The 26565-nt window shown below is 46.6% G+C and overlaps 1 protein-coding gene across 6 annotated transcripts in view; it reads right to left on the bottom strand.

The window, feature by feature from the left end:
* The window catches only part of LOC103536145 (microtubule-associated protein 4-like), a 150320-nt gene that overhangs the window by 122 nt on the left and 123633 nt on the right, over positions 1-26565 (bottom strand). For all 6 annotated transcript variants that reach the window (XM_030444902.1, XM_030444905.1, XM_030444907.1 and 3 more), the window contains 4 exons: positions 6408-6508; positions 5301-5509; positions 3675-3849; positions 140-199 (listed from right to left, as the gene is read on the bottom strand). In XM_030444902.1, the coding sequence (XP_030300762.1) occupies positions 140-199; positions 3675-3849; positions 5301-5509; positions 6408-6508 (545 nt within the window). The remainder of the gene's footprint in view (positions 1-139; positions 200-3674; positions 3850-5300; positions 5510-6407; positions 6509-26565) is intronic.

Here is a 26565-nt window from a genome sequence, read left to right as displayed (position 1 = left end):
GGGAAAGAGGGTAAAAGGAGGGGTCAGAGGCCATTTACAAAACCATCCTCACGTGTCCTAAAGATGCACAGTGATCTGCTTCAGAAACACAGCCCCCAGCAAGAGGGATCTGACGTAGATGGAAATGGAACCAAGTTACCTGATGGTGACTTTGCAGAGGTCTTCTTGGCATCTGCAGGCTTCCCCTCGGTCTTGATAGCTGCCCAACAGAAAACACATCCATCAGGATTGCAGAGAGGCAGCCAGCTGGCACAGAGGAGAAGTCTGGAGTCCCAGCACAGCTTCCCCTGGAGCTCAGGGGCTCTCTGCAGCTCCTCACCTACTCACAGGCCCCTTTACCCACAGTGCCCATTTCTAACCTGCTGCTGGAAAGAAATCATCTCAGGAATTAACTGCTCCATCTGGACACCTGGCTGAGGTCCTCCTCATTGCAACAGCAAAAACTACTCAGGGTTTCCAGCAAAACAATCAATTTGCCAAAAGGGTCACCGTTCAATGATGCAACACCTGCAGTGTGCTTTGCATTTTGTTTTTTCTTCAAATAACTTTCTGGATCTGACAGTGCTCACTGACATTATTTTAATCCCATCTCAATTTCATTTCTAAAAAAATGAAACCAAACCAAAAAACCCACCAACCAACTAAAACACCATCACCTTTCTTTACTAAACAGTCAAAGCAACCCCAAATTTGCCCATCTGTAAGCTTGGTATTAGTGCTTGATCAGTCCCAACCAATGCCAGTTTTCTTGCACATATTTTGGTCCCTATTATAATTGTATAAAAGCAAAAATCAATAAGGAAACTGAACTCTGCCTTTGGGCAAACATCAGTGATCATGACCTGATTACACTCTGCATAGGCAGAGGTCAGTCTAAAGCAGGAACCTGTCTATATTTCTCAAAGCAGAATAAAACCACACACAAAGTTGATCAAGGGAAATCACAGACCGAAAAAGAAAATCAGGACCTTATTTTAAAGAGCTCTTTGATAACAAACTCTAGCCTTTGTCCTACTAATGATGGATGACTGGCTAAAATTTAGTTTATTTCAACAGCCAAGGAAGGAAAAATTGAAAACAAAAACCAAACCAAAAAAATCTAAGAGAGAAATCATGACAACCCCATCTTCTAATATTTAGTTTCCATTAACAGCCTTGGAGTTTTTAGTTAAACCAGGTAGCTGGCAGGGATTTTATGGCATGCCAGTATAGAAAAGAACAAGCAAAAGCAGCAGATAACTACAGGCCAAGTCAGTCTGGATCATTCCACCCAGACTTTGCTAAAAGCATTCAATTAAACACCCCAGACAGAATACCAGCCAATGAGATGCAACACATTGGGATAATTTAATAAGGCCTAAGGGATAGATCTATAATTAATACCAAATGCTTCAAAAAAGGTCCCATCAAACCAACCTCATCTCTCTCCTGGAGACCACAACTTTAATTGGGAAAACTGCATGGACAGAACAGACTCAGACTTGTATACACTGGAGAGGACTAATATGTTATTTTAATATATAAAGAGATGTTATTTCCACTTATGTGAGTGGGGAACTGAATGCTGGAACACTTCTGGCTGTGTTACTAGCACGTGATGTTGAAAACCTGGAGAATGACAAAGTTGCTGGGAAAATGCTCTATAATGACAGGCCAAGTCTTGGATCTTCTTCTGATCTGAAAGATGGAGATGTGGTCTTGTAAAACCACAACAATTAAATAATAAATCCAATGCCATGTAGGCCGTGGCTCATTTTGTTGAGCAAATGACTGACATTTAATACCTGAAAAAAATGAAAACATCGTTTCCAAGCCACCCTCCACAGACTTTTAAACAGGGAGAATGACTGAACACTTGAGCAAGCCCCAAGGAAGTGAAAGTCTCTGTCTTTGGAAACTGAAAAGCCAAAGCAGATGTCCTTCTGAAATCCCATCTTCAGCCAGGAACCTGGCACCACTCTCAATGGTGGGTACTGAGAAACTGAACTGTCACCTGCTTTAGTGGGGCAGTGGGACCAGATGATCTCTAGAGGGCCCTCCCAACCCTGATAGTTCTGTGATGAGAAGAGATCCAGGTCTCCATCTGTGGCTCTACCTGAAGCTGCATCTCTCCAGCTAAGCTGACCAGTTAGTGCTTGGCTCCTTGCAGTCCCCCTTCAGCCTCCACAATGCTGTTCATCCTCTCTCCCACCCTTGCTTTCTCCTCTTCCAAACCAGGACTCCCTTTTTTACCACTCATGACGTTCTGTGCATTTCCAGATCCAGACAAAACTGCTTTCTCCCTGGATGGAGCTTCTCCAGCTGACCTCACCTCTTCCCTCGCCCACCCAGTTCTCCCTGTGCTTTGGCAGTGTCCCACCACCCTCACTGCTGCAGAAGCCTCTTCCCTCTGTACATCTTGCCACTTGGAACAACCCTCCTGCATCTCTGCATCATCAACTCCATCTCTTTTCAAATGTCACCAGCAAACACTTCTTTCTTTGTGTCTCCATTTTGGAAGGAGGAATTAACTGCACTCATTAAAACATATTCAGCATTCTGGGCTAGGGTTTGCATAAAAGACCACACAAAATTCATTCTGCAAGGATGTCCACGGGCTCAGCTTAGATACAGGGCTCTTGGAATGTGCAACACTTCCTTTGCCCAGGATTAATTCTTTTTTCCCCCAGAGCACAGAGTATGGAATGGACATTTAGCCCAATGTATTTCAACATAGTTAAAACAGACTATTCTTTTGGGAAGGACAAGTTGGGAATTCATACCCTGGGACTCACAGAACAAGGCAACCAATGTGTGGTATTGGTTTTACATGTTCATTGGCACAGTTGGCCAATGAGGTCTAGTTACTGGAAAAACTTGAGAGCATTTAACTCTGTTCTGATCTGACATTAAGTCTCTCAAGCTCCTCTAAAAGGAGTGAAAAGATGTTAATATGCTGCTTGTGTTTCATGCTGTTGAACTTGGGGGGGTTCCCTCTCTGGCAAGGGTAGGACACAGTTTTCTGATGATGCAATTTCAGCTTCAAATTCTTCCTGCACTAGTGAAAAGCCTCCACTTCTGTTCAACCTGTTCTGTTTTTCAGATGCACTTCAAATCCTCTTCTGGAGATTTGCTTTTCCCAAGTTTTCAGCTGGTGTTAGTGTTTATTCTGACTGCTAGGGTGGCAAAATACAGAAGTAATGCATCTTTTTTATTGAATTTGAGAGTTCAGTAATTGCATTAACCTGAATCACAAGCTGATCCCTGAAAGTCATTCAGATTTGGTTTTGGAAGGGGAAGCCTTGAGAGAAAAAAGTCTGAGCTACAGTCCCTGTGCCTTGGCACTGGGTCTTGTCTTGTGTGAAAGGGCTGATCCTGCACTAAGCCTCAGGCCAGCTCCTGACTGACCAGTTTCCACCTTGCTGAAGTACCAGTTAGAGCGCTGCAGCTTCTCCTGAGCGACTACATTTGAAGGTTTTGGCTTTTTCCTTTTTTTGAACCTGTAGATTGGAAGCTTGGTCATCAGGAAACTAATTTTAATAAACTGGTGGGGTCATGGGGTGACCTAAACACAGGAAAAGGTCATCAGGGTAGAGGAGAAAGTCACCAGAACATGAACCAGTGGTGGTACTCAAACATAAACTTGCAGATGATTAGAAGGAGAGATCTCCTGAAGGAAAACAGAGGGGACTCACAGGTTGGCCTCTTGGGTGGGGAAGCAGTGGTAGTTCTTGTGCCAGCAGTGGCAGTGACCGGATGTCGCCGTGGTCTTCAGGGTGGTGGGGTGCTCCGGGCAGGAGCTCGAGAAGTGGCAGATGATGGAGCCTTTGAGAGGGAGGTCCTCTTCTCCGTGGACTTTGCATCTGAAACCTAGAAATAAAGGGGGGACATTAAAGCCCTTGTCACACTGAGGGTCTCTTCAAAGCATTTGTCAGCAAAAAGCCTCAAATCAATTGTTTGAACACCTGAAGGCGTGAGTTAAGGCAGCGCCAAAACATGATCATGCAGAGATTATAATTCAGACATGCAGAAGATTGAAAATATAATTCAGGTATGCAGAAGATTGAAAATATAATTCAGATATGCAGAAGATTAAAAATATAATTCAGGCATGCAGAAGCAAGTGACTGTTTCAGGGCAGGACACAGAGCATGGACCCTGCTGAATATACGAATCGATTCACATCTGTTTCAGCATTAATGTGTGGAGGTCAGTGACAGATGGGAGCCAAGTTCTCACTTCTGGCAAAATGTCAGTCCACTAGCAATGCTTCTGGGAGAGATTTCTTTTCCTTCATGAGTAGAAATGATTCCTAAGCTAGGAAGGCATCTATTAAAACACTGTGGACACAAGAATTAAGTGTCCACGATTCGTTCCTCACTGAGAAAACTATTCCATGTCTGTTCCTGCTAAGTCTGTAAATTGACTCATCTCATAAGTATTCAAATACTGAATTAATGTATGGAAACAAAGGAGATTTTGATTCAATCAAAAGGGAATTCAGAATCATGCAAAAACTTAAACACTGAAGGCACTGGTTCACAGCAAAAGTACTGATTTCTGCCTGTGCTTTCACACTGTTATGTTTATTTAGTTAATTTTAAAAGACACTCAATGCAGTTATTCATGCTTCAGTATGGAGAAATGCTAGCAAATCTCTTTCAAATCTGAATTCTTCTTGTTAACAATAATTTACCACAGGGAAAATTCAAGGGACATTTCCCATTCTTCACATTACCTGTGGCTCCCCCTCTCTGGCTTCAAGGTACTGACACTGAGAATCGTCCACAAATCTTCTCTTATTGGAGAATTACAACCCCCCAGTACTTCCTAAGCACCCAAGTGCATTTCCAGTTCCCTTCCTACAGTTTTTATGATGCCAGAGAATCAGTGGGAAATACTGAAGTGTTCAAACTGTTCCCCCCCCCAGTATGAGTATCAAAGGTCTCTGTTCAGTTTTCCCATGCTCTTGTCTGCACTTATCTGATGTTTGCAGTCTATAAATCTGTATTTCAAAAATCTCCCCCCTTCAGTAACAGAAAGAAAGAATAATCCTGTGTACTTCACACCAGTCCATGAGGACAATGTGGGCAACAGCGTCAAGCTTCATTTTTTTTTTCTCTGTGATGCCACAAGAAGACACTTGGGATCTGATGGTACAAGGGGTTACTGGAAGTTGCACAGCTCCCACAGCTCAGTGAATCCTGAGCTCCTCCTCCCCTGCCTCCTCTAGACTCATGTTTTGACTCCTGGGTAAGAGAGCTGGGAAGTTATCAGGAGGCTCTGGGAGCTCCCCCACAACAAGCGAGCAGTTTCCTTACCTTTGGTTTAGTCTCTTTTGGAGTGAGGGTGGAGGGACGTGTAGTACTGGTGGCTGGGCGTTTAGGAGTGGCTGAAGTAGGAGCTGTAAGTAGGCTGGTGGGTTTTTTGTTAGGGCCAGGAGTGGCAGAGGCTGGCCGTTTGGGACTGGTAGCAGCCAGGGCCTGGCTTTCGGTGCTGCAGGCTTGGCAGATGGTGTGGAGGTCGCAGGCTTTAAGTTTTTTCAAGAAAAGCAAAATCCGGTATAAAAAGAAAGCAAAGAAAACCACAACAAAAAAATAGCGCATTGTAAACCAAAACACTGAGCTGCAGGAACATAAAAATGATAATTTTAAACGAAAGAGATAAAATAAAATAATTAGCTTTCTGTTTTCTGAGCCTAAGAAAAGACCAAGCTGAAGCAGAGCAGCAGCAGGCTGCCTTGGGAGCTCAGTGCAGCTTTGCCATCAATTCCAAGTGAACAGGATTTATTTCAGAGACATCTAAAGCAACAAAAGGAACTTCTGGTAAAGCTGGGATTAGAAATTGGGTGGTTCCTGGCATCCACTCCTGCGTGCAATGCACAGGGACACTGCTTTTCAACTCCGTGCACACAAAGGGGCTGCAAGCTCTAAATCCTCATCTGATCAACTCCAGTGCCTGTGAGGGTAACAAGAACCACCCTGCTGCTCTAAGAAACTGGGGCTGGAATTTTGCTGCAAGCTGCTGAAACAGGTATTTCACGTTTCATAAACAGCCCTAAAAGGAGAGAGTCATCAGATCCTGAGGGAGGTCTGGGAATGCCAAGTGTAAGGCAAATACCTGTGTTCATAACCAAGTGGGACAGTCTCAGTGCAGCAGAAGTGTTGCCTACGTGTTCACTACTTCTACACCACCCATACCAACCAGGAATTCATTTCAATGAAGCTTTAAAACCCACTTGCAGGCACATTTGCTACAGGCTGATTGTTTGCTTGCAGCTCCCCAGCTGGATGTCTTTGTTTCAGTAAAAGGGGCTCACAAATGGCAGCTCAGAAAACAGAACTCATGTTGCCAAAACTTAGAAGCAGAAAAGCTGGGAAATTGATAAACCTTAGAAGTGAAGAGGCTGGATGTGAAATGGCACCTACCTTTGTCTTCTTCTCAGGGCTGGGAGGAAGCTCTTTGTTGGGAGGTGCTGTGATATCATTCCCTGTCACAGCTTCAGCTGGTTTGGTCTCTTCTGGTTTTACTGGGAAGGCAAAAAAGGAAGGGAGACTTCTTAACTATGAGATTAAAAAAAATTATATATATGTATTTGTTAGTTTACTATTATACAACACACTAGCAGGAGGAGACAAAACTGAGAAAGGTACAGATAGGCTGTTTCTCAAAAATTCCCCCCAAATCAGAGCATCTATAGGAAGATTTTCCCTGTAACAGGACAGGCTCATCCAGATGCCATTAGCATCCCAATTTCTCATACAATTCAAGAGGAGAACAGAAAGCAGACCCTCTGGCTTAAAATAGCAAACCTTCCCATCTTTTGAGTTAGTAAAATGACTTGTTGGAATGTTAATAGTGATGTTCTGACCTCTTGCAGGTTTTACATGATGACTTATCCTGAAGTAGGGCATAGGTTTTAATCTGTTCCTATCATTATGGCCGTTTCTTCCTCTTGCCCTTCCTCCTGTCCACATCCAGGTGTTGCTGCTCTCTGGGAGCAGGAAGGATTTCCAGACTGCTAATTGGAAAGGTGGCAGAGGAAAGTGGGGACATGGGAAGCAGGTGGATCCAACATGGGTGGATCACACCAACCCACGTTAGTGTGGAAACCATCGTGTGACCGCTGCGCTTCCCAACTCCTGCCCTCCAAAGCAAACAAGATAAAATGTTCCCTTTAGCAGCAGCTTTACCAAGTTTCCTCCTTAAATCCTACAAATCCCATAGAACTGCCACGCTGCTTTGCACCAGGAGACACGCAAGAAGCAATTTCCCTAGAAAGAGCTTGGAGCCCACGGATTCCCGTGTGGCTGCTGCAACAACTGTGCCGGGACGAGCCGCCTTCTGCCACAGCTCCTGGGGGGGTTGAATTTGATGGAGGCCATGGTGCAAAGAGCCCCTCACAGATGTACACCCTGCCCCTTGTCAGCTGGGGATTAAAACAAAGCCAATCTGTGCTGGCCCTTTCTTTTTACAACAACCCAACAGATTGTGATGCTGCGGCGCACGCCGAGGGCCCACCAGACAATAGGCCTAAGGGTTCCAGCAGAGGAAAGGTTGTTTGCCACATCCTTTTGAAAATTACTATTTATATCACACACTTTCTGGCGTGTCAGTCTTGAAGGCAGCCTCAGAGGACAGTTCAATTCTGGTACAAACACCACTATTGAAAACAAGCAAAATAAAATCGTGCCTTCTGCCTGCCCCGGCGCTGCTCGGCAGCAGGAGGGTTTGGCTGGCTTTATTTATTTCTTTGAGTCCACGACAAGTCTTGAAGGCTTTTTTTTTGCCTTGCATTGCATTAGCCTCTTTCTAGCCATTTAGCTTGTGGGTCATACTAAATGTTTTGCAGCAGTGGGTTTAACATCCTAGCATAAAACGGATTTGTGAAGAAATACAAGGAGTAAAAATGCACACAGTGGACACAAGTTTTAAGGCAAAATGCTTAAGGATCATTCATGTTCACCCTAGAAAGCCCATTTTTTTTTGTTAGCTAATCTATACTGGCACCTCTATACTCGTTTTCTCCATTGCATTTCAATAAGACTTTACACTCTCCCTCACTCCTTCCATTTGTCAGTTTTATCAACAGCAGCAGCAGAGAGAGCGCCTGTTGTTGATGGGTTCCCTTTGCTGAATAATGACCATTCTCTGACCCTGGGACCCCAGGCCTGGGAGTGACTTCATTTTGAATCCCACCAGTCTCAAATATCTCGGACATCAAGGTGCCTTTCCATCCTCTGGAAGTTCCCTTCCTTCCACGTCGCTTGATTTCAGCTAACTCAGCAGCAACATCAAACTCCTGCTTGATGACAGCCATCCCTGCATCCACCCAGCAATTGGGAACCTGTCTGCTCAGGAAACCTCATGCAGCTCCTAAAAAACCCTCCAAATTTCCAAAGCTGCAGGATTGAAACTCAGCAGCTCCATGCTTCCCGAACTGACAACATGAATTTTGTGCCATTACACGTTACTTAATCAAATATGGGCTGCTAAACAAGAAACTGGGAGTGAATAACGTCAACACACAAACAAACATGATTATTGTTCTTAGTTTTAAAATGTAAGCCAGAAAATGCAGCATCCCCAAGCTGACAGAGCAGGACAGCACACACACAGGTGAAGCAACTTGCACCAAAAAATAATAACCATGAGCCCAGGAGGGATGGGTGGAAAACTTCCCTGCTCCAGGGCCCGCAGGAGCATTCTCCAGGTTCCTTCCCCTCCTAGCCTTGGGTGTCCCAGGGTACACAGACCCTGAGGGATGGCAGGAGGACAGTTTTGTTTTTGTGCTGCCTCAATTTGTGTAACAACCCTTTGTTTAAATTACAAGGGGACTGAGCCGTGCAGAGCAGAGAACTGCCTGGGAAGATTTCCCGAGTTATGGGGAAACATCAGGAAAAGCTGCCAAATCTTCATCAAATTTGTTCATTAGTCTGCAGGAATTCTTAAAGAGACTTTTCAGTTCGGTCATTTTTGGCGACAAACCTCGGGAAGATGTGTCAAAGCCACTTTGTTGGGAGCTGCTCTGCCCTGAGCCCAGCTCCTCCGCAGCCGCCGCGGCTCCGGTTCCTCCCGGCGGTCGCTGATGGAGAAAATTCAGCTGGGCTGAGTCAGCACCCAGAACTGAATTGCTGCCTGGGGAAAGGGGCTTGAAGGAGAGAGGGAAGGACATTCCAGTCTGGCATCTTCCACCAAAAAAAACAAAGGCAAAACCCTGCCATCAGAGCCCCTTCCCCTCACTGCAGCGGGAAGCTGCTCGGTACAGCCAGTCCCAGCTCACCCAGCCCACTCACTAACTATGTTTTCAATGGTGGAAATCAAACCTTTTTGCCCCCTTATTAAATCATTAAGATATTCCAGTTTTATAAGTGAAATATCTTCGTAAAACACATCCTCTGTCTGTACCTTGACAGCAGAACTGAGCTCTACTTAAGCTGTGTTTTGTTTTCCCCCTGTGCTGGTCACTGCTGAGGCTGCACCCCCAATCCTGGGATCAGTTCTGGGTCAGAAAAGAGATATTGAGGGTCTGGAGAGTGTGCAGAGAAGGGAATGGAGGTGGGGAAGGATCTGGAGCACAAGGAGAAGGTCTGGAGAGCATGGAGGAGGGGCTGGAGAAGATGGAGAAGGGTCTGGAGAAGTTGTGAGGAGCAGCTGAGGGCCCTGGGGTGTTGATCCTGGAGCAGAGGAGCTGAGGGAGACCTTGTGGCTCTCTGCAACCCCCTGAGAGGAGGTTGGAGCCAGGGGGGGTCGGGCTCTGCTCCAAGGAACAAGGGATGGGACAAGAGGAACTTTGGCACAACTCAAGTTGTGCCAGGGGAGGTTTAGGTTGGAGCTGGGGAAGAATTTCTGCCTGGAAAGGGTTGTCAGGGCCTGGCCCAGGCTGCCCAGGGCAGGGCTGGAGTCCCCATCATCCCTGGAGGGGTTTCAGAGAAACCCCTGGGGATGTGGGGATGAGGGACATGGGGTGGGGGTGGCCCTGGCAGGGATGGGGGAAGGGTTGGACTCAAGGGTCTCAGGGGTCTTCTCCAAGCAAAGCAGAACTATAGATTCCATGTGTCAGGTCACACCACCACAAGGCATTGCTGCTTCACAAGTTCTGAGAGCAACACTGAAAGAAATCATTCATATCTAAGCACCCCTGAGAAAACAAATGACTCCACAAGAATGATTAAATCCCCTAACACCAGAATTATGTCTGAGGTCTCACAGGTATCAGCTCTGAAAGAGCAAACTTGATAAGTGGTGCTTCCATCTCCTGCCACAGTGATCCCACGTGTCCTCCAGGCAGTCCAAGGAGGGATGGTTGGGTTCTTGACGTGATGCATGCAGGAGGGACCTCAGGTGCCCAGCACTTCCCACATGGACACTGTGCTTCTGTTACCTCATATTTATAATACTTATCTTTTTGTTTTAGACAAAACAAGCCAGTTCTGAGGAAAAAGCTGAAGTCAACTCCCCTGCATACCCAAGCTAACAGCAATGCTTTTCCTTGACAAGTTTTCACTCTCATCTGCTGCAGGAGGAGTCTGGCACTGGTGGATGCAGCCTTGCTGTCAGACAACTGTCTTCCCATATAAAATCTGTTAAATTCAGTGATATTACAATTAATTAAAAAAAGAACCCACCCCACAGATTGAACCTTTGGTGACTGAAGCCTCAGAGGCCTCCTCGTGTTGGCCATGCCCACTGGCTCATCTCTTGTGTCCACTCCTCACGTCTAGGGTGCCATTTGGCAAAGGCACACTAGAGACAATAACAAGTTAAAAAGTATATTTTTAAAATCAATTTGTCACCAGAAACGAGGTATTTGTCATTGCTGGCTGAAGGCCCCAGCAAACAAGACCATGTGGTGTTCAGAGGAAACTGAAGTCAGAGGGAACAAGGATCCTAACAAACAAGTGGGAAGTGGGGGGTGATTTTTCAGAATTAAGCATAAAAATGAGACGATCTGGGCCAAAAGTGACAATTACAAGAAAATATGCTTCAGCTCCTTGCTATAGGAGGAGACAATCCTCTTCCTACCCATCTAAAAATGATGGATAACATAACAGCTGTTGGTCTCTTATTAGCAGGGTGAGACATAAAAATCCCAAAAAGAGTAATGAGGAAATTTAGAATTCTGCCTCCCCCAGCCAAGTTTCAGTTCTGTGACACAAACAAAGCATGTGGGGCCATCCACACAGCCAGGAGCAGGCACCACCTCCTGGAAGGCAACTCAGCCTCATTCCTAGGACTCAGCAGCCACTCCTAGCAAGTTATTTACTTGCTCTGGTGTGTGGAAAGACAACATATTTTATCCTTAACCTCTTAATTCTGTGCTTGCTGCTACTCTCCTGGTGGTTACCAGCCACAGGTGAGTTGTCATTAGAAGAAAGCTAGTGTGCTACAAAGCAATTGAAGTTGATGATAAAATGGTTTTAAGAGGGGTATTTTTTTTCCCAAGAAAGAACAGATTGTAGAGCAGCTAACTTATTAAAGACCAAAGCTATCCTTCAAGGCTCAGTATTCATGTTTAAACAGACTGTTACTTCTTTAAAAATACATCCCTGTTTGAGCTCTCCAAAGTTTCCTCCACCACTAACACAGCTCAAGAGAAAAACCTTCCAAGGAGCCTTCAGGCACAGCTTACAATCAATCATTCAAACCCAACCCATCCTACTGCATCCCCAGGAAGCCACCATCCCCTAAACCATGAGACTCATATCAAAGCTTTTCCCCTGTCTCTCTTTCCCACAGCAGAAGGTGGTCAGAAAATGGAGCATTTCCCCCTTCGTATCACAAGGATGTTCAGAACCTCCCTCCAGATGAATTAAATGGGGACAGACACTTTAGCAGGGCCTGTAGTGACAGGAGAAGGGGTGATGGTTATAAACAAAGAAACAAGCAAACAGAAAGTGAGATTTAAAGCAGATAAAAGGAAGAGACTCTTTACACTGAGGGTGGTGAGATGCTGGCCCAGGTTGCCCAGAGAGGAAGCAGATGCCCCATCCCTGGAAACATTCAAGGTCAGGTTGGATGTCAGGCTGGATGAGCCTCAGAGCAACCTGATCTGGTTGAAGATGTCCCTGGCCCCTTCCCACCCAAACCTGTCTATGATTCCTTGGAGCTGTAGGAGCCTAACATGAACGAGGAGCACTGCAAACCCATGTATTGAAAGTGAACACAAAGCTCCATCACTTTAACCTTGAACTTGTTACCCAAACTGCAATTACAGCTGTAGCACAGGGTTACTGGGAGAAGCCAGCAACCTGCCTGCATGGGACAACACAGAGCTCAGGCAATGCAGGACCACAGAGCAACCAAGGCTGGATGGGACCTTGGAGGTCACCAGTCCAACCCAACACGTCCCAGTAGATCGGGATGCTTACAGTCACAGCTGCTGTGATTTCCAAAAAAAAGGAAAAAACTTCAATGTGAGGGTGGACACACACTGGAAGAAGCCCAAAGGGACTGTGAGATCTCCATCCTTGAGACATTCAGACCTGGAAGAGACACAGATGGCTCTGGAGCAACCTGATCTACTTATAGGTGATTCTGAGTTGAGGCTTAAACAAGAGCCCTCCAAGTGACTCTCCCAGTTACATAGCAGAGGATGACCACACTGTATGAATTAATTCATCATATGTCTTCTTGAAGCCAAGTCCTGTTAGGAATAACTATAAATAGTTTTCCTAATCATAAGGAGAAAAAGAACACCCTGCTCTCCTCCAAACAATCTCACCAGCCCATGACTTGCAATTTGGAGATCACACGCTTGCCCAACAGTTTTTTTAGCCCATGTCATCATTTAACATTAGAATAGGAGAACAATGTAGGCTGGAAGGGATGTCTGGAGGTCACTTAGTCTGATCTCCCACCCAAATGACATCAGCTTGCTCAGGGGTTTTTCCAATCACTGCCTGAGCATCTCTGAGAACTGAGATGCCACACCTTGGGCTTCTCCTCCAATATCTGAGTAGCCTCACAGTAAAGAAAAATAAATAATAAACCAACTCAATTTATACATTCCTGGCACAAGATGTTTTACAGCTTCAGTGTGAAACGCTCAGAAGTCACCCAGCATCATTTGCTTTCATCTGCTGCTGCTATTTTTGCTTGATGACCCATATTCTTATAATGGAAACACTGAGCACCCTTCTCTTGTTCACAACTTTCATGTCATTCAGGACTTAATAGACAGTAAACACAACCATATCTCCAAGTCCTCCCTCTTTAATGTTACAGAGAGTTTATTTATTGTTTAAGTAATATTTATTTATTATTTATAGTTGGACTGGATGATCTTTCAGTTCTTTTCTCACCTGAATGATTTTATGGTTTGGCCACTGCCCACATTAACCACTGTGATGCCTTAATTTATAGACTCAGAGTGGTTTGGGTTGGAAGGGACCTCCCAAGGTCCCCCAGTCCCAGCCCTGCAGTCTCAGGGACACCCTCACCCAGCTCAGGGTGCTCAGAGCCTCCTCAAGCCTCACCTTGAACATCTCCAGGGATGAGGCCTCAACCCCCTCCCTGGGCAGCCTGGGCCATGGATCCACTGCCCTCCTGGGAAGGACTTGTTCCTGCCATCCAATCTAAATCTGCTCTTCTCTAAAACCTACCTTCAATACTTTTACCATACTTCTGATTCTATGACAACCTTTTAGAGGCAGAGGACAACATGCAGATTTACACATCACAGAACGCACGTGCAGAATGAATCTACAAAGAAAAGCTTCCTTATGACAGCTACAACCCTATAAAATCCCTCCAGCAGTAGGAATATTGCTCCTTCCCTGTGAGTACAGAAACAAAACCATCAGGGCTACAGCTCATCAGAGGTGACACTGAGCTGGAAGCCAGACCTCCAATCTTTCAGAGCCCTTCCCTGTCAGTTCTGCTGTAACAGCTCCCTTGTGAAAGCTGTTACTGTGTGAAAATAAAACCAAACAAACAGGCATTAAATATGAAAAGATTTACTGTTCATGTTCCCTTCCCCAAAGCTGTAAAATTAGGAAAAAGTACTTGCAGAAACATCCCCATGAGCATCTTTTTAAAGTTAAACCGTGTTACTGAATTGTTTTAGAAATGATGGAACTCAGAACAAAAGCCTGTGCTGTGTACTTCCTAAAGATGAAGAATAACCAGACCCAAAAATCACTCTCCACATCAAAAGGAACAGGTGAAGGCCCCAGCATAACATCTTAGGCTCAGCTTAAGCATCTGAAAGGAGTTTTTCTGTTTTCTGCTCCTGTGGGTAGGAAGAGCTGAAGTGAGGCTAAAGGCTGACAGGAAATCCACACTGTGCGTCTGGAAGATCTTTAGAGTGCTAAGTCCTGTTTTCCTTTTTCATAGAGTCATCCAATCTTTTTTGGTTAGAAAAGACCTTTAGCATCACCAAGTCCACCTGCTGCTGGACTTTTCTTCCAACTGTTTCCTCCCTTTATTGACTAATTAAATGAACATTTCAGTGGGTACCCGAGCCTGTATCACTTAAATCCTCTCACCTCCTACCTCTCCAGCTGGGTAAGGTATTTGTTGCCATTTTTTAGGACCTGTATTTCACCTGCCTGGCCCCTGTAGTCACTGATCCAGGCTGGCTCATTTCTGTGCTTCCAAAGCAGATGAGGTCTCGTGGTTACATCCCAACAGGCTTGTGAAGGAGGCCAGGGGCTCATCTTCCAGATCCCCAGCGAGGGATATTCCACAGGCTAAGCTGAACTAAAACATCATTCAATGAAACAGCCCCATAATTCCCATGGGGATTAGAGTCATCAACTGAAAATCCATTAAGAGAAATAGATTAAGCAATAAGGCAATGACCATCTTTACTCTCCCTCTTCAATGTAAACAACCTCAGAACCAAACCAAGAGAAGCACGAGCTCTCTCTTCATCCATCCCCAGCCAGAAGGAGATGCTTTGTTTTAAAAATCACCATCAAATAAAATATTTTTGTTTAAGGCTCTTACGAGAAAAGCACCTCCAAATAGAACAAATCTCTGCTTAAGCAGAAATACAACCTTGATCTGCTCTCTCCTCTCCAGAAAAGGCTAAATAAAATGTCTCCTGCTTGACCCAAATACAGCACAACAAGCATTTTCTCTGGCACCAAATGCAACTCAATCAATGTGTACATTTGTACTTGTCATCAAGAATCGAGGAATAAACCAGATGTCCTCTTTGCCTGCACCCTGTAAACCCAGGCTGAGCTGTTAAGACTCTATTTGAAGGGAAATCCTAAATCAGAACCTGTTCTTCTAGAACAACCTCAACTACTCGCCTGGCTTACCTAACATGGCATGAACTGAAATCAGCAATTTAGAGCCATTAACATTCTCTGACCATGATGCTGGGTATAAAGAAAGCAAAACAAATCATTAGCTTTTCCCTTTCCATTGATAGAAGGGGCAGCACATTCACAACCCCAACACAAACTGCTATTTTCTGTCAATGCCCCCAGCAAATGGTGAACTAAAAATACCACCAGCAAAACCCCAACATGAACTGAAGCAGTGTTAGAAGGTCTGGTGAGTAGGGACCCAGGGAGAACCACCACCTGAATTCACCTTTCAGTCTGTCCCAAGGCTGGGCTGAACACTGATGGAACCTCAGTGCATTTCCAGGCAGCTGCTCAAGCTCAGGCAGTGCTGGAACCTGGGGACACCCAGGGTGGATGCAGTGTCTGAAGACATAAAAACTGCTAATTCTGTAGTGGTCAAAAGGCAAAATAATTACAAGCACGATCCTGTCAAGCACAAAGGTCCTCCCAGTCATCCAAGGGCAGAGGGGTCTTTCTAAACCTTCTCTCTGCTGATCTATGGCTGACACTGAACTTGAAGCACAACACTTTATGTACCTTCATACTATCCAGCAGACCTTGATGACCCACCTGTAGAAATTCCAGTTTTTAATCCCACCTCAAGCTTGCAGCAGGAACTTCCAGGGTGAGCAGTGCACAGCTACCAACAACGTCCCTACAACAAGATCAGCATGTGCTGCCCTCAACCCATCTTCCATGGCTGAACATCTCCTTGCTCTTCTCATGTGCATCTCCTCGCACCTTCCCATCTAGAGGGGTTGGAACTGGATGATCTTTAAGGTCCCTTCCAACCCACACCAGTCTGTGATCTGCTGAGCTCTCTCTCTAGGGAAAGGGAAGAGCAAAGCTCACCCAGCAGCTGTAAAGCACAGGCAGCATCCCTTCAACAGCCAGCCAGTAGTTTTTGCTGGTTTGGAGGAGGAGCAGGAGGTGTTACAGAACTGGGAACCCACCTGAATTCTGTAATGATTCCAATACTTCAGCATCAGTTTGAACCTCAGTCCCTGTGAGATGCCAGTGCTGGTTTTCCATTCAAGGCTGTACACACGTACAGCAGGTCAGAACTTCCAGTCCATGACCTCTTTCCTTTCTCACTAGAAGCTCACAAGGAGCCCTGTGAGCAAGCCACCATCCCCACCACTAATGTTACTTGAACAAGTATCATAAATTCATTATGAGGTTGATATTTCCTAATCCCCTCATTTAATCTGTGCAAACCTGAGGTGATAAGATTACTGCAGCCCGACTCAGTCATGTTGGAAGTTGTGAATTCTGTAGTTATCTAAATCACAAAATATTCTGCTGCAAAACAAAAAGAACAAACCAACCTCACCCTGCAGGAGACTCAGAGGTCAGGCTGGACTGCTCACTTTTCATGGGTTTACAAAGAAACAAGAGTCAGAAAAGCAAGATGATTTTTCTGGTGCATACAACGAGCTGCTGAGGATCAATGAGGTGACAGCCCCAACCCAACCGAGCCTGGAACTTCTGCTATTTCAGAGCAAAAAGTGTTTTAAGATGGAGGAATGGATCCTGAACTGATGGAAATAAGAAAAAGCAGAAGGTGAGGGGAGTGGGGAATGCCATGGCTTAGCTAAGGGCTGACCTCTTTGGTACGTGCAATAAATCACACAACAGCTTCTGTCCAAACTGAACATGAATCAAATCTGTTGTTCAGGGCAGGAAACAAGGCAGCCACTTGGTGAGAATCTGCAGCAATTACACATGAAATCAGGGACCAGGACAAGTCCTACAGCTCAGCTCTGCTCAGGACAGACAGGATCCCCTTGCTTAAAACACCTCCCAGGGTGTACATGAGAGATTTGAAAAGGGAGATATTTCTGACAATGCTTTAGAATGCAAATAAACTAAATTTCCCATTATATTGTATTCCCATTAGCTGCAAGGCATAAATATTTTAAGTACAGTTCTTGATCACATTAAAGAAAAAAACAGGAGTAGTTGGGAGTTAGCAAAACGCCAAAACCCAAACCAAACTAACTCTGGCTGGACAGGACTCTGGCAGAAATTGGGAGGGACACCAGGAAAATGAGTACAATCAGGCTGGGCAATTCTTCCCAAGAATTTGTAGGATGACAAAAGGTGCAAGTGACAAAAGCTGTTACCCTGAACATAAGCACAAAGCTCGGAATGAACAGGTAGAATGGGCAGGAAAATAGAGGAATTAGGAGGAAAACCACGATTTCCAGCTTCTGAAATTGAGATATTGGCCATTTGGGTGACACTGCCTGGGGCCTGGCAGGAGACCTGCAAGGTGAACACCAAGACCAGAGCAGGGAGGTTGGTAAGGATATGAATGGGTAATTTAGCCACGAATAAACCAGGAAGGGCAGGTTTAGAATCAGTCCCACACTGCCAGCAAGGCTGCCTGCTTGCTGGAGTTATTTTTATTCTAACCACCTCTCTGCTTATTAACAGGCAGAGGAAGCAAGAGCTCATCACAGAGAGCTTGAAAGCATTTCGGAAGCATCCACGGAATTTCTCTCTGCTTTCTCTGGCATTCCAAAAATTCTTGCCAAACTACAGATATATAAAGCAAAGAAAACATTTTTCTTGTGTTTGCTGCAATGTTTTATTCCATGGGGGAAACAAACCAAATCCTAACGGGCTGATGATTTTGGAGAAGAGTGAAAAAGAAGTGACAGCTCTCTCAGGTCCTTGCCCAGGCAAGCCTGTGAGCTGTCTGCTAACTCAGTTCTTGAGGTATGGGTTCAGACTCAGGTCTGTGGTTAAAAGGATGACAAACAGCTTTGAAAACCAAGATTGGGAGAGCACAAAATTCTAAACCTCAATGCTGAACCCCCCTCAGTAATGTGAATTAGGCATCTGCAAAAAGCAACCCAAGCAGAAGACTTGGCATGTTCCTATCTCTCACTGACCTTTACATCACTGATGCTCCAGCCCTCTGGGGAAAACATGCCAATCCACTCTAGATGATGTCTTAAATAGTTTTTCAGATTTAAAGATCCCACATAACTGTGGTTTGAAACAGATGCCTCTTCAGCTTGACAGAATGTACCTACCCACCCAAACCTGGTTTCCTCCTTGTCCACAACACAAACCTCCTTGCTTACCTTATCACAGAACCAGAGAAACCTTCAGGTCCAACTCTTACCTCAGCACTGCCAAGGCCACCAAGTCTGCCTTGCTGTAAAGAAGCTCCAGTTGCAGAGCAGATGCCTGCAGAGCTCAGCACCCCAGAAACTCTGGGACAAGGAGGGTTGCACAGTTCCATGTTTGTTGCCATCACCACTTTCACCCATGTCACCCCTAAGTGTTCAAGAAGCTCGGTGACCCTTTAATGCTGAGGTGCAGCACTGAGCACAGGTAACACACAGTGGCACAGGTCACACAAAGCCACCTCCAGTGTCCCCTCCAGCTGCAGCTGGCAGCCAGGAAGTCACCACATTGTTCTGGTGGCTATCAACAGGAGAAGTGATGACTCCTGCCTGCCTGAAAGGACCTGACATCTCTGTTCAGGCTCCACAGGAGCGATGTCTGCAATCCGTGAGGCGCTGCCACCAAACATGACACCACCTCATCTCACAGCTGCCAGAGGTACTCAGAATCTGTGCACCCAGGAGACCGTAAGGAACAAGGTGACACTGAGATAATGGACAGGGAAGAAGATAAGGTGGGTTGGCACTTCAGAGCAGGGAGGTTTGTATTGGCAAAGCCTCCTTCTGCAGAGCTCTGACCACAGATCTTGGAAACTGAAACATCCTGGTAGATTGGGCAGTGCTGGGTTAATGGTTGGACTCAATGGCTTTAAAGCTCTTTTCCAACCAGAATGATTTTATGATCATTATGATGAATTGTTAGAGAGAAGTGAAACTCCAGGACATGGTTGTGTTGTGATTATGAGAGCTGGAGAAAGGAGGGATGGAGCTGGAGGGATGGAGCTGGAGGGATGCTTGGAGCCTCGTGCAGGCAGCCAGGAGCCAACCAATTGACCATTGGGTGTCACTACCACACCACAAAACCCAAGAAGAGAACCAATTCTCCAACCTGCTTCTCCCAGCACACCACCTGGCTCAGAAACTGCCTTTCCATACTCACTGCTTCAGAGAGCTCAGCTTACTGAGCCAAATGCACCGTTTGGAGCTCTACCTGAACCAGGCATCTCCCCACCCACCTGCATGGCACTCCCCCTTTTCATGCTGGGGTCTTAATTTCAAGTTTTGCTTCAGTCCTCTGAAGGTCTAACAAACCAGCTGGCTACAGCAGTCACTGGGTGCAAAAATTCCCATACAAGTCCTTTGCCTTTATTCCCTGACACGTTTCCTTTCCTCTCCCCATGCAAAGCTCTCACTAACACGGGTGGCCAGCAAAGCACACAGCCCATCCTCACCCCCAAAATCTGGGAAAAAAACCAGGTTTATTGCTGGCTGAAGCTGGCAAGAAGCACAGAGATGTTGTTCCAGGCTGGAAAACAAAGAGTAACTACTATTCTCACAGATTTTAAATCCGGGAAGCCTGACCTCATGCCTCACACCACTACTGAAACAACAAAACACCACAAAACCAAACAAGCTGCTTTTGACACTGGGCTCTGTTGTAACTGGGGTTTGGGGAAAGAGGTTCCAGAAAGTAAAAATTCCACTCCTGAATTTCAGCACTGCCACAGGGAGAGCTGGACCAGAGAAACCATTCTACCATTTACTCTTCCATGCCCCCCTCCAAGAGAAATACCAGAGGGTGCTCACAAAAGGGTAACAGGAAAGCACAACCTGCACATCCTCTCAGCACAGATTTTAACTTTGACAATGCCCTCCCTCTACCAAGCCAGCTTGCAAATCAGAAGGGTGCCCGTGCTCACAAGAGGGAGTGGTGAGAGGATGCTGAGGACAGAACTATTACCAGAGAGAATACTACAGATTCTGGAATCAGGCTTAGGATCCCAGCAGCAATCCAAGGCTGGCTGTGGAACCAGCCAGGCAATTATTTTAATTTTACTTTTTTTTTTTTTTGCTTTTTTCCTCCATTTTCAGCTATCCAAAGAGACATCCTTTGTTCTAACTACAGGAACCTCAACTGCATCGTTCTTTTCAGGTACAATGAGCTGCCCACCCTCTGTCTGCAGCCTCTAAGTCTGCCAGTTGCTTCTCAGCCACTGTCTGCTTGCTTCCCAGGAAGGTAAAAATCAGCAACATACCATCACATGGTAAATCTCCTTGCTTGGGAGACAGAGAGCTCTGCACACCGCTGACCTCAATTTCTTTTCTTTCCAGTGGAGCAGTTTTGCTGCCTTCCATCTCGGTGCATTTGTTTTTTGGAGGCTCGACCCCAGCAGCTCCATCAGTGCCATTCCTCTTCTCCTTCTTGGCCGCCTCCTCCCTCTCTTTGTCCTGGCTGCTGATTTCAGGGATTTGCTCCAGCTTGCTGTGGTACGAGCTCGGGCTGCCCAGCTCTTTCTTGATGGAGTTGTTCCCACTGCCCAGCTCCTCTCTCTTCTTGGCAGTGGGTTCCTCTGTCAGGAGGGACGGATGCTCCTTCACCACCAGGCTGGGCAGCCCCGCGTGGCTCTGCTGGGGCCCCGAGCTGGAGCCAGATGTTTGCTCCTCTGAGAGGGTCAGTGACCTCTTCATGGGAGCAGCCGGCTTGGCAGCCGTGGGGCTGGGGCACTGGCTCAGGCTGCCGCCAGGAGAGAGCAAACCAGTAGCGAGGTCTTCTCTGAGCACAGGCTCGGGGTATTTATCAGCCAGGTTAAGGGCCGGGGGCACCGACAAGTGGGAGCACTCGGACATGGCACGCCTCATTGCCTTCCTTTGGTGGGCAGCCCTGTTCAGGAAGCTGCTGTCCTCGGCACAGCTCAGCTTGTCTGCCATCTCCTCCTCCATTTCGGTGGTGTTGTTAAAGTAACTACTTCTGGAGTCATCTTGGGCAAGCTCGACGGTGGTCCTCGGAGGTTCTGGCTTCGACACTGTGGAGGCAGAAGAAAACCCACTCTGCACGTAGCTGTCGTTGACCACCCCGGTTACACAATAGCTGGGGGCTCCATCTTTTCTCACCGTTGCTTCTTTAGAGCCTGAATCGTTCACCAGGACAGGGGGGAAGCTGGGGTTCCAGGCACTGACGTCCTTTTCCTTCCCGCATTTGCCGGGATCGCTCTCCGACACAGCCAGACTGGGCAGGGTTGGGGCTGCCTGGCATTTGTTCTCCGTTCCAGCCTTACCAGCTGCTTTCTCCTGATCGGTGATGGCTCCATTTTTACCCAGCCCGGGACCAGATTTTTCAGCTCCTGCCTGTCCCACGTGAAATTCTGTAGCTTTGGGGTTTGCAAAGTTCCCTTCTGCCGAAGGAAACGGCTCCGAAATCAGAGACCAGCTCTCAAGGTGACCCGCGGCTGCCTGGTATTTTTTGCCTTGCACCTCAATTTCTCTTTTGTCTTTCTGAGCTATTTTTAGCTCTTTGTCTAGCTTGCCTTCAAAGAAGCAGAGCTTGTCCTCATCCGTGAAGCCAGCGCTCTTGACCAGCCCATCCTTCAGCGGTCCCCCCGAGTTCACGTTCAAGCCGATCTCGTTCAGCTTCCCCTCAGTCCTCTGCCACTCGAATTCGGTTTTCCCGAAGTCTTTCGGGGACTCCATGCAGTGGAAGGTTTCTGAGAAGCTCTCGGTGTCCCTGGGCTTGCAGAGCTGGCTGTACTCGGAGAGCTGTGCCGGCTGCTTCTTGGACAGGGACATCTCTGCCGGAGCCGCGCGGGGCTGGAGGAGCAGCTGGGAGCTCGCCCGCGCCGCTGACGCCACGACCGTGCCCCCTCTATTCATGACAAAACTCCTTCCTCCCCACCCCCTGCCTGCCACACGCCTTCATTTGCTGGATGCAGACACCAGCTCAAAGCAAACCGTCAGGTTTTGTCTTTTTTCTTTTGTAAAAACAGAAACGAAATAAAATAATAAACTCAGATCAGGACGAATCCCAGCGATCCCCGTCTCGATGCTTCCATCAGCTCAGTGAGATGATTGTTTTGTTTCCTGTGTTCTTAAAACATTGTGGGGATTATTGTTGTCTCCTTTTTTCCCTCTGTCAAACCTCATTATGATTGATGCATTTCTAAGTATTAATTCCTGCTGATGAACCACTCTTAAGAATCCTCAGGAAGAAAGGGCAGTAATTTTCCTCCCCTTAAACAAAAACAAAACACAACCCCCCCCCAAAAAAACCCCCACCAAGCCCAGCCCCAAGCACTACAACAGAGAATGGCCCCTTTCACAGCAGGCTTTGTTTTCAATGAATTGTAATATATTCTTTTGCAATCAACAGTGATCACAAGTGTTGCTGTAATGAGGATTTCAGAACCCACAATGCTCAGACAAGGCAAGGGGCAAAGCTGGGAAAGATGAACCAGGACAGGTTGGGAGAGGTTTTGTTAGTCTTAAATACTGGGACCTCGATTTTTCAATACTTTTTTATGTGAACATAATTTACAAGATTTCTGAGCTTCCCATTATTTTGGGATTTTTCAAATTGCACTCAATTTAGACCAAAAACTTCACATTTTGTGTCGCTCTATTCCAAACCAGCCTCAACACGTATGAAACACACGACTCTCCCACCCTGCCTCTGCACCCAGTATACTCCCCCAGTATCCCTCACTGGGATTCCTGCTGTGGGCATTGTTTTCCTGGTTAAACTGGGAGCCCTGAGAGGGCTGAAGATTGCCCATGACCTGGCTTGCTGTGAGCACCAAGCTGCAGAGATGTCTTTTTTTTTTTTTTTCCTTTCTGAAGTGCCTGGTACTGATTATTCCTTGACAAGAGGCAAATTCTCCTCTCAGTCAGGTTACAACACTTCAGACATCCCTACACTCCAGTCCAGGAGCCTAAGCAGTGAAAGGACTCCCTGCTAGAGTTGAAATGTATTTTTACACCCAGTGACTGCAAGCTACAGCACACCCCCTGAATTTAACCTGCAGCTGAGAAATGCTACAATCCACACATTTATCTACTTGTATTTAAGCTTTGGATTGAAGAGACTGCTAAATTTAAAAACAATGACTAAGGAACTCTAAGTTATATGAATTTTTCATAACACCCTCTAATTAACCAGAATAGAGCCACCCACAAGCTCCACTTCTCCAAAGGCCTCAGTAATTTTTTTTTCATTCTGTAATAGTTTGAAATATGGGCCCTGAGCTCAGGCATTCCCTCTCCTCACTGAGGCAGGACTGATGTTTGCAAGCACTTCCTCACCCTGGAACTCTTCAGTCTGTTCCCCAAAACAGCCAACCCTGAAGCCATCTGAGCCCATGTAAGGGAGGGGATTCCCCCCCTGTGCTCTGCTGAGCCCCCCCTGCAGTGCTGTGCCCAGGGCTGGAGTCCCCAACCCCAGAAGGACACAGAGCTCCTGGAAGGTGTCCAGAGCAGAGCCACTCAAATGCTCAGAAGGCTGAGCACCTCCCTGGGAAGCCAGGCTGAGGGATTGGGGTTGTTCAGCCTGGAGAAGAGGAGGCTCCCAGGGGAGCTCAGAGCAACCTCCCAGTATCTGAAGGGGCTCCAAGAAAGCTGGGGGAGGGCTTTGGACACGGGGGGGTAGGGAGAGGAGAAGGGAAATGGGTTAAAACTTGGAGAGAAAGGGGAGATTGAGGTTGGAGATGGGGAAGGAATTCTTGGATTTGAGGCTGGTGAGACATTGGCCTCAGCATCTGTGTTAGATAAAAACCTGAGGCTCTGGGCAGAACTTCTAGCAGTCTGCCAGTACCTGAAGAGCCCCCAGAAAAGCTGAGGAGGGACAATTTACAAGGGCCTGGAGTGATAGGATGAGGGGGAAGAGTTTCAAAGTGGAAGAGAGGAGATTGAGTTGAGATATTAGGAGGGAATTGTTTGGGGTGAGGGTGCTGAGCCCCTGGGTGCCCAGGTTGCCCAAGGAAGCTGTGGCTGCCCCATCCCTGGCAGTGTTGAAGGTTGGATGGGGCTTGGAGCCCCCTGGGCTGGGGGAGGGGTCCCTGACCATGCAGGGGGTTGGGACTGGATGAGCTTTTAGGTCCCTTCTAACCCAAACCATTATAGGATTCTATGAATTCCTGTCATTTCTCTACTGCCCAGTCAATTCCAGAACAAGCTTTTTGTAGCAAATCTCAATACATCAGCAATCATGTAATGCACTTCCTCAGGAGTGAGGGCAAGTTGGGAAAGGTTCCTGCTGGGTTTTTATCTGATTTCTTTTTTTATTATTTTTTAATGCAAAGAGCTGCCAGTTAGAAGAGAAAACCTGCATTTATTTAGAATCATAGAATCATCATGGTTGGAAAGAGCTTTCAAGATCACTGAGTCCAGCCACCAGCACCAAGCCATCTCCTGTAGCACCCCATCTCCTCCTCTGGTAATACCTCCCGGGATGGAGACTCCAGCACCTCCCTGGGCAGCCTCTGCCACTGCTTCCCCACTCCTTCAGTGCAGACTTTTTTCCCAATATCCAACCTGAACCTCTCCTGGTGCAACCTGAACCCATCACCTCTGGTCCTGTCACAGTCACTGGGGAGAGGAGGCCAAACCCCCCCTCCCTGCAGCCTCCTTTAGGGGGTGCAGAGGGCAATAAGGGCTCCCCTCAACCTGCTGGGTTGAACAGCCCCAGCTCCTTCAGCCTCTCCTAAAACCTCTTCTCCAGACCCCTGGTCAGCCCACCTGCCCTTCTCTGCACCCTCTCCAGCACCTCAATGTCCCTCCTGTCCCAGGCAAAGGAGGGCAAGGACAAAGTGCAAGCTCCAAGTCACAAAAGGTCCTGAGGTCCCAAGCAGAGCACACAAGCCTGGAGCAGGTTCTGCAGCAGCCACACTGGATCAGGCTTTGTAATGAAGAGATGTGAATGAATCACTGGAAGGAAAAGCCTGACTCCTGAGGTCAGTGTCCAGCACTGCCAACCACCACTGCTAAGTCAGTTCTTTTTATTTTTTTTTTTTTTTTGATGGAGGAAATGAACCACGCTCAATACCTGGGATAATGAGAAGCAGGAGAATGCTTAGCTATGAAAAATTCCTGAAGCCATCTAATATTTCATGTCTCAGGACATGAACAGAGGTAACGTAGAGTTCACGCTTTTCAGAAGATTCATCCTGCCCATGGCACATTGTTTCCAGGTGCCCATTCTCAGTTCCAGTAAACAAATGAAATCTTTTTTCTTTAAATGTATTCATATTCTGCTTCAGAACATACGTCATGGTGGTTGTTCTAAGCCTTCAGCAAGCCCAGAAATCACCAACACTCACAACACAAAACCAGCAGCCCTGACAACCAGGAGCTTTGGTCCCAGTTCTTCCTTTAGACTCTGACAAAACTTAATTCTTTCTACAGAATGCTAAGAGAAGCAGCAGCAGTCAATGAAAGCTTTGAAGGGAAGGGTGGGAGGATGTTCAGCAAGTAAGATTGGATGGATTTGGGAAAAGGATTCGAGTAAGGATGGGCCCATGATGAAGTTGGGTTCCTGAAGGGAGCCACGCACTGCTTTTACCCTTAGTTCAGCTCTGAGGGAGATTTCATACTCTTTAAGTATCAAATCTGTGCTTTCACAATCCTTTTGGTTCTCCACCATCTTCCTGTTAAAAAAGGTACCAGAAAAAAGCAGTGGAGCAGTCAGAAGCTCTTCCAAGTCAGACCCTGGAGATTCACCCACTGCCTGGAGCTCCTCACAGCCTTCCCATGGCCAGACAGCAGCCTCTTGCACAAGGAAGAGGTTAACTTTTCCCTGTTCCCATCCCCTTCCCATCACCAAACCCTGCTTTTTCTTCCAGGTAGGTCTGTGACACCAATAAACCTGTCAAGGAAGCTGAGCACATATTTCATCCCCAACATGAAACACATCTGCTGACATTTCTCTGAGCTTCTGCTGTGCATCATAATGCTTATATTGTCTCTCTGAACACCAGCCCTTCCCAAGGGACAACACACCCCTGTGCTGAAGAAACTGCAAAATTCCCCCCCTCACTTCACCAGGTAAAAGCAGGAGTGCCAATGGTGGGGCAGGATCACTGCATCCCCACGTCACCACTTCAGACCCAATCTGCAAGCTCCCAGCCTCAGCAGATGAATCAGCCTAGTGTTTCTATTTTTGCTTCACTCCTGAAGCTATTACTTATCCCTTCTAATGCCTTTGCTTTGGTTTTGGTTTTTTGTTGGTTTTTTTTTTAATCTAACACAATCATTTCTGTGCAATCCTATGCACTGGTTTCTAAGGCAACATCACTTGCCAGGGTGAGGAGCTCCTCCTTGCCAGCACCTCCATCTAACCCGAGCTCTAATTAAGTGTTATTACCAATAACAGCCAGAAC

The sequence above is a fragment of the Calypte anna genome, chromosome 2 (genome assembly GCF_003957555.1).
Source record: "Calypte anna isolate BGI_N300 chromosome 2, bCalAnn1_v1.p, whole genome shotgun sequence".
NCBI classification, from domain to species: Eukaryota; Metazoa; Chordata; class Aves; order Apodiformes; family Trochilidae; genus Calypte; species Calypte anna.
The sequence above is the reverse complement of the archived record's forward strand: the minus strand, read 5'-3'. Positions and strand labels throughout refer to the sequence as shown.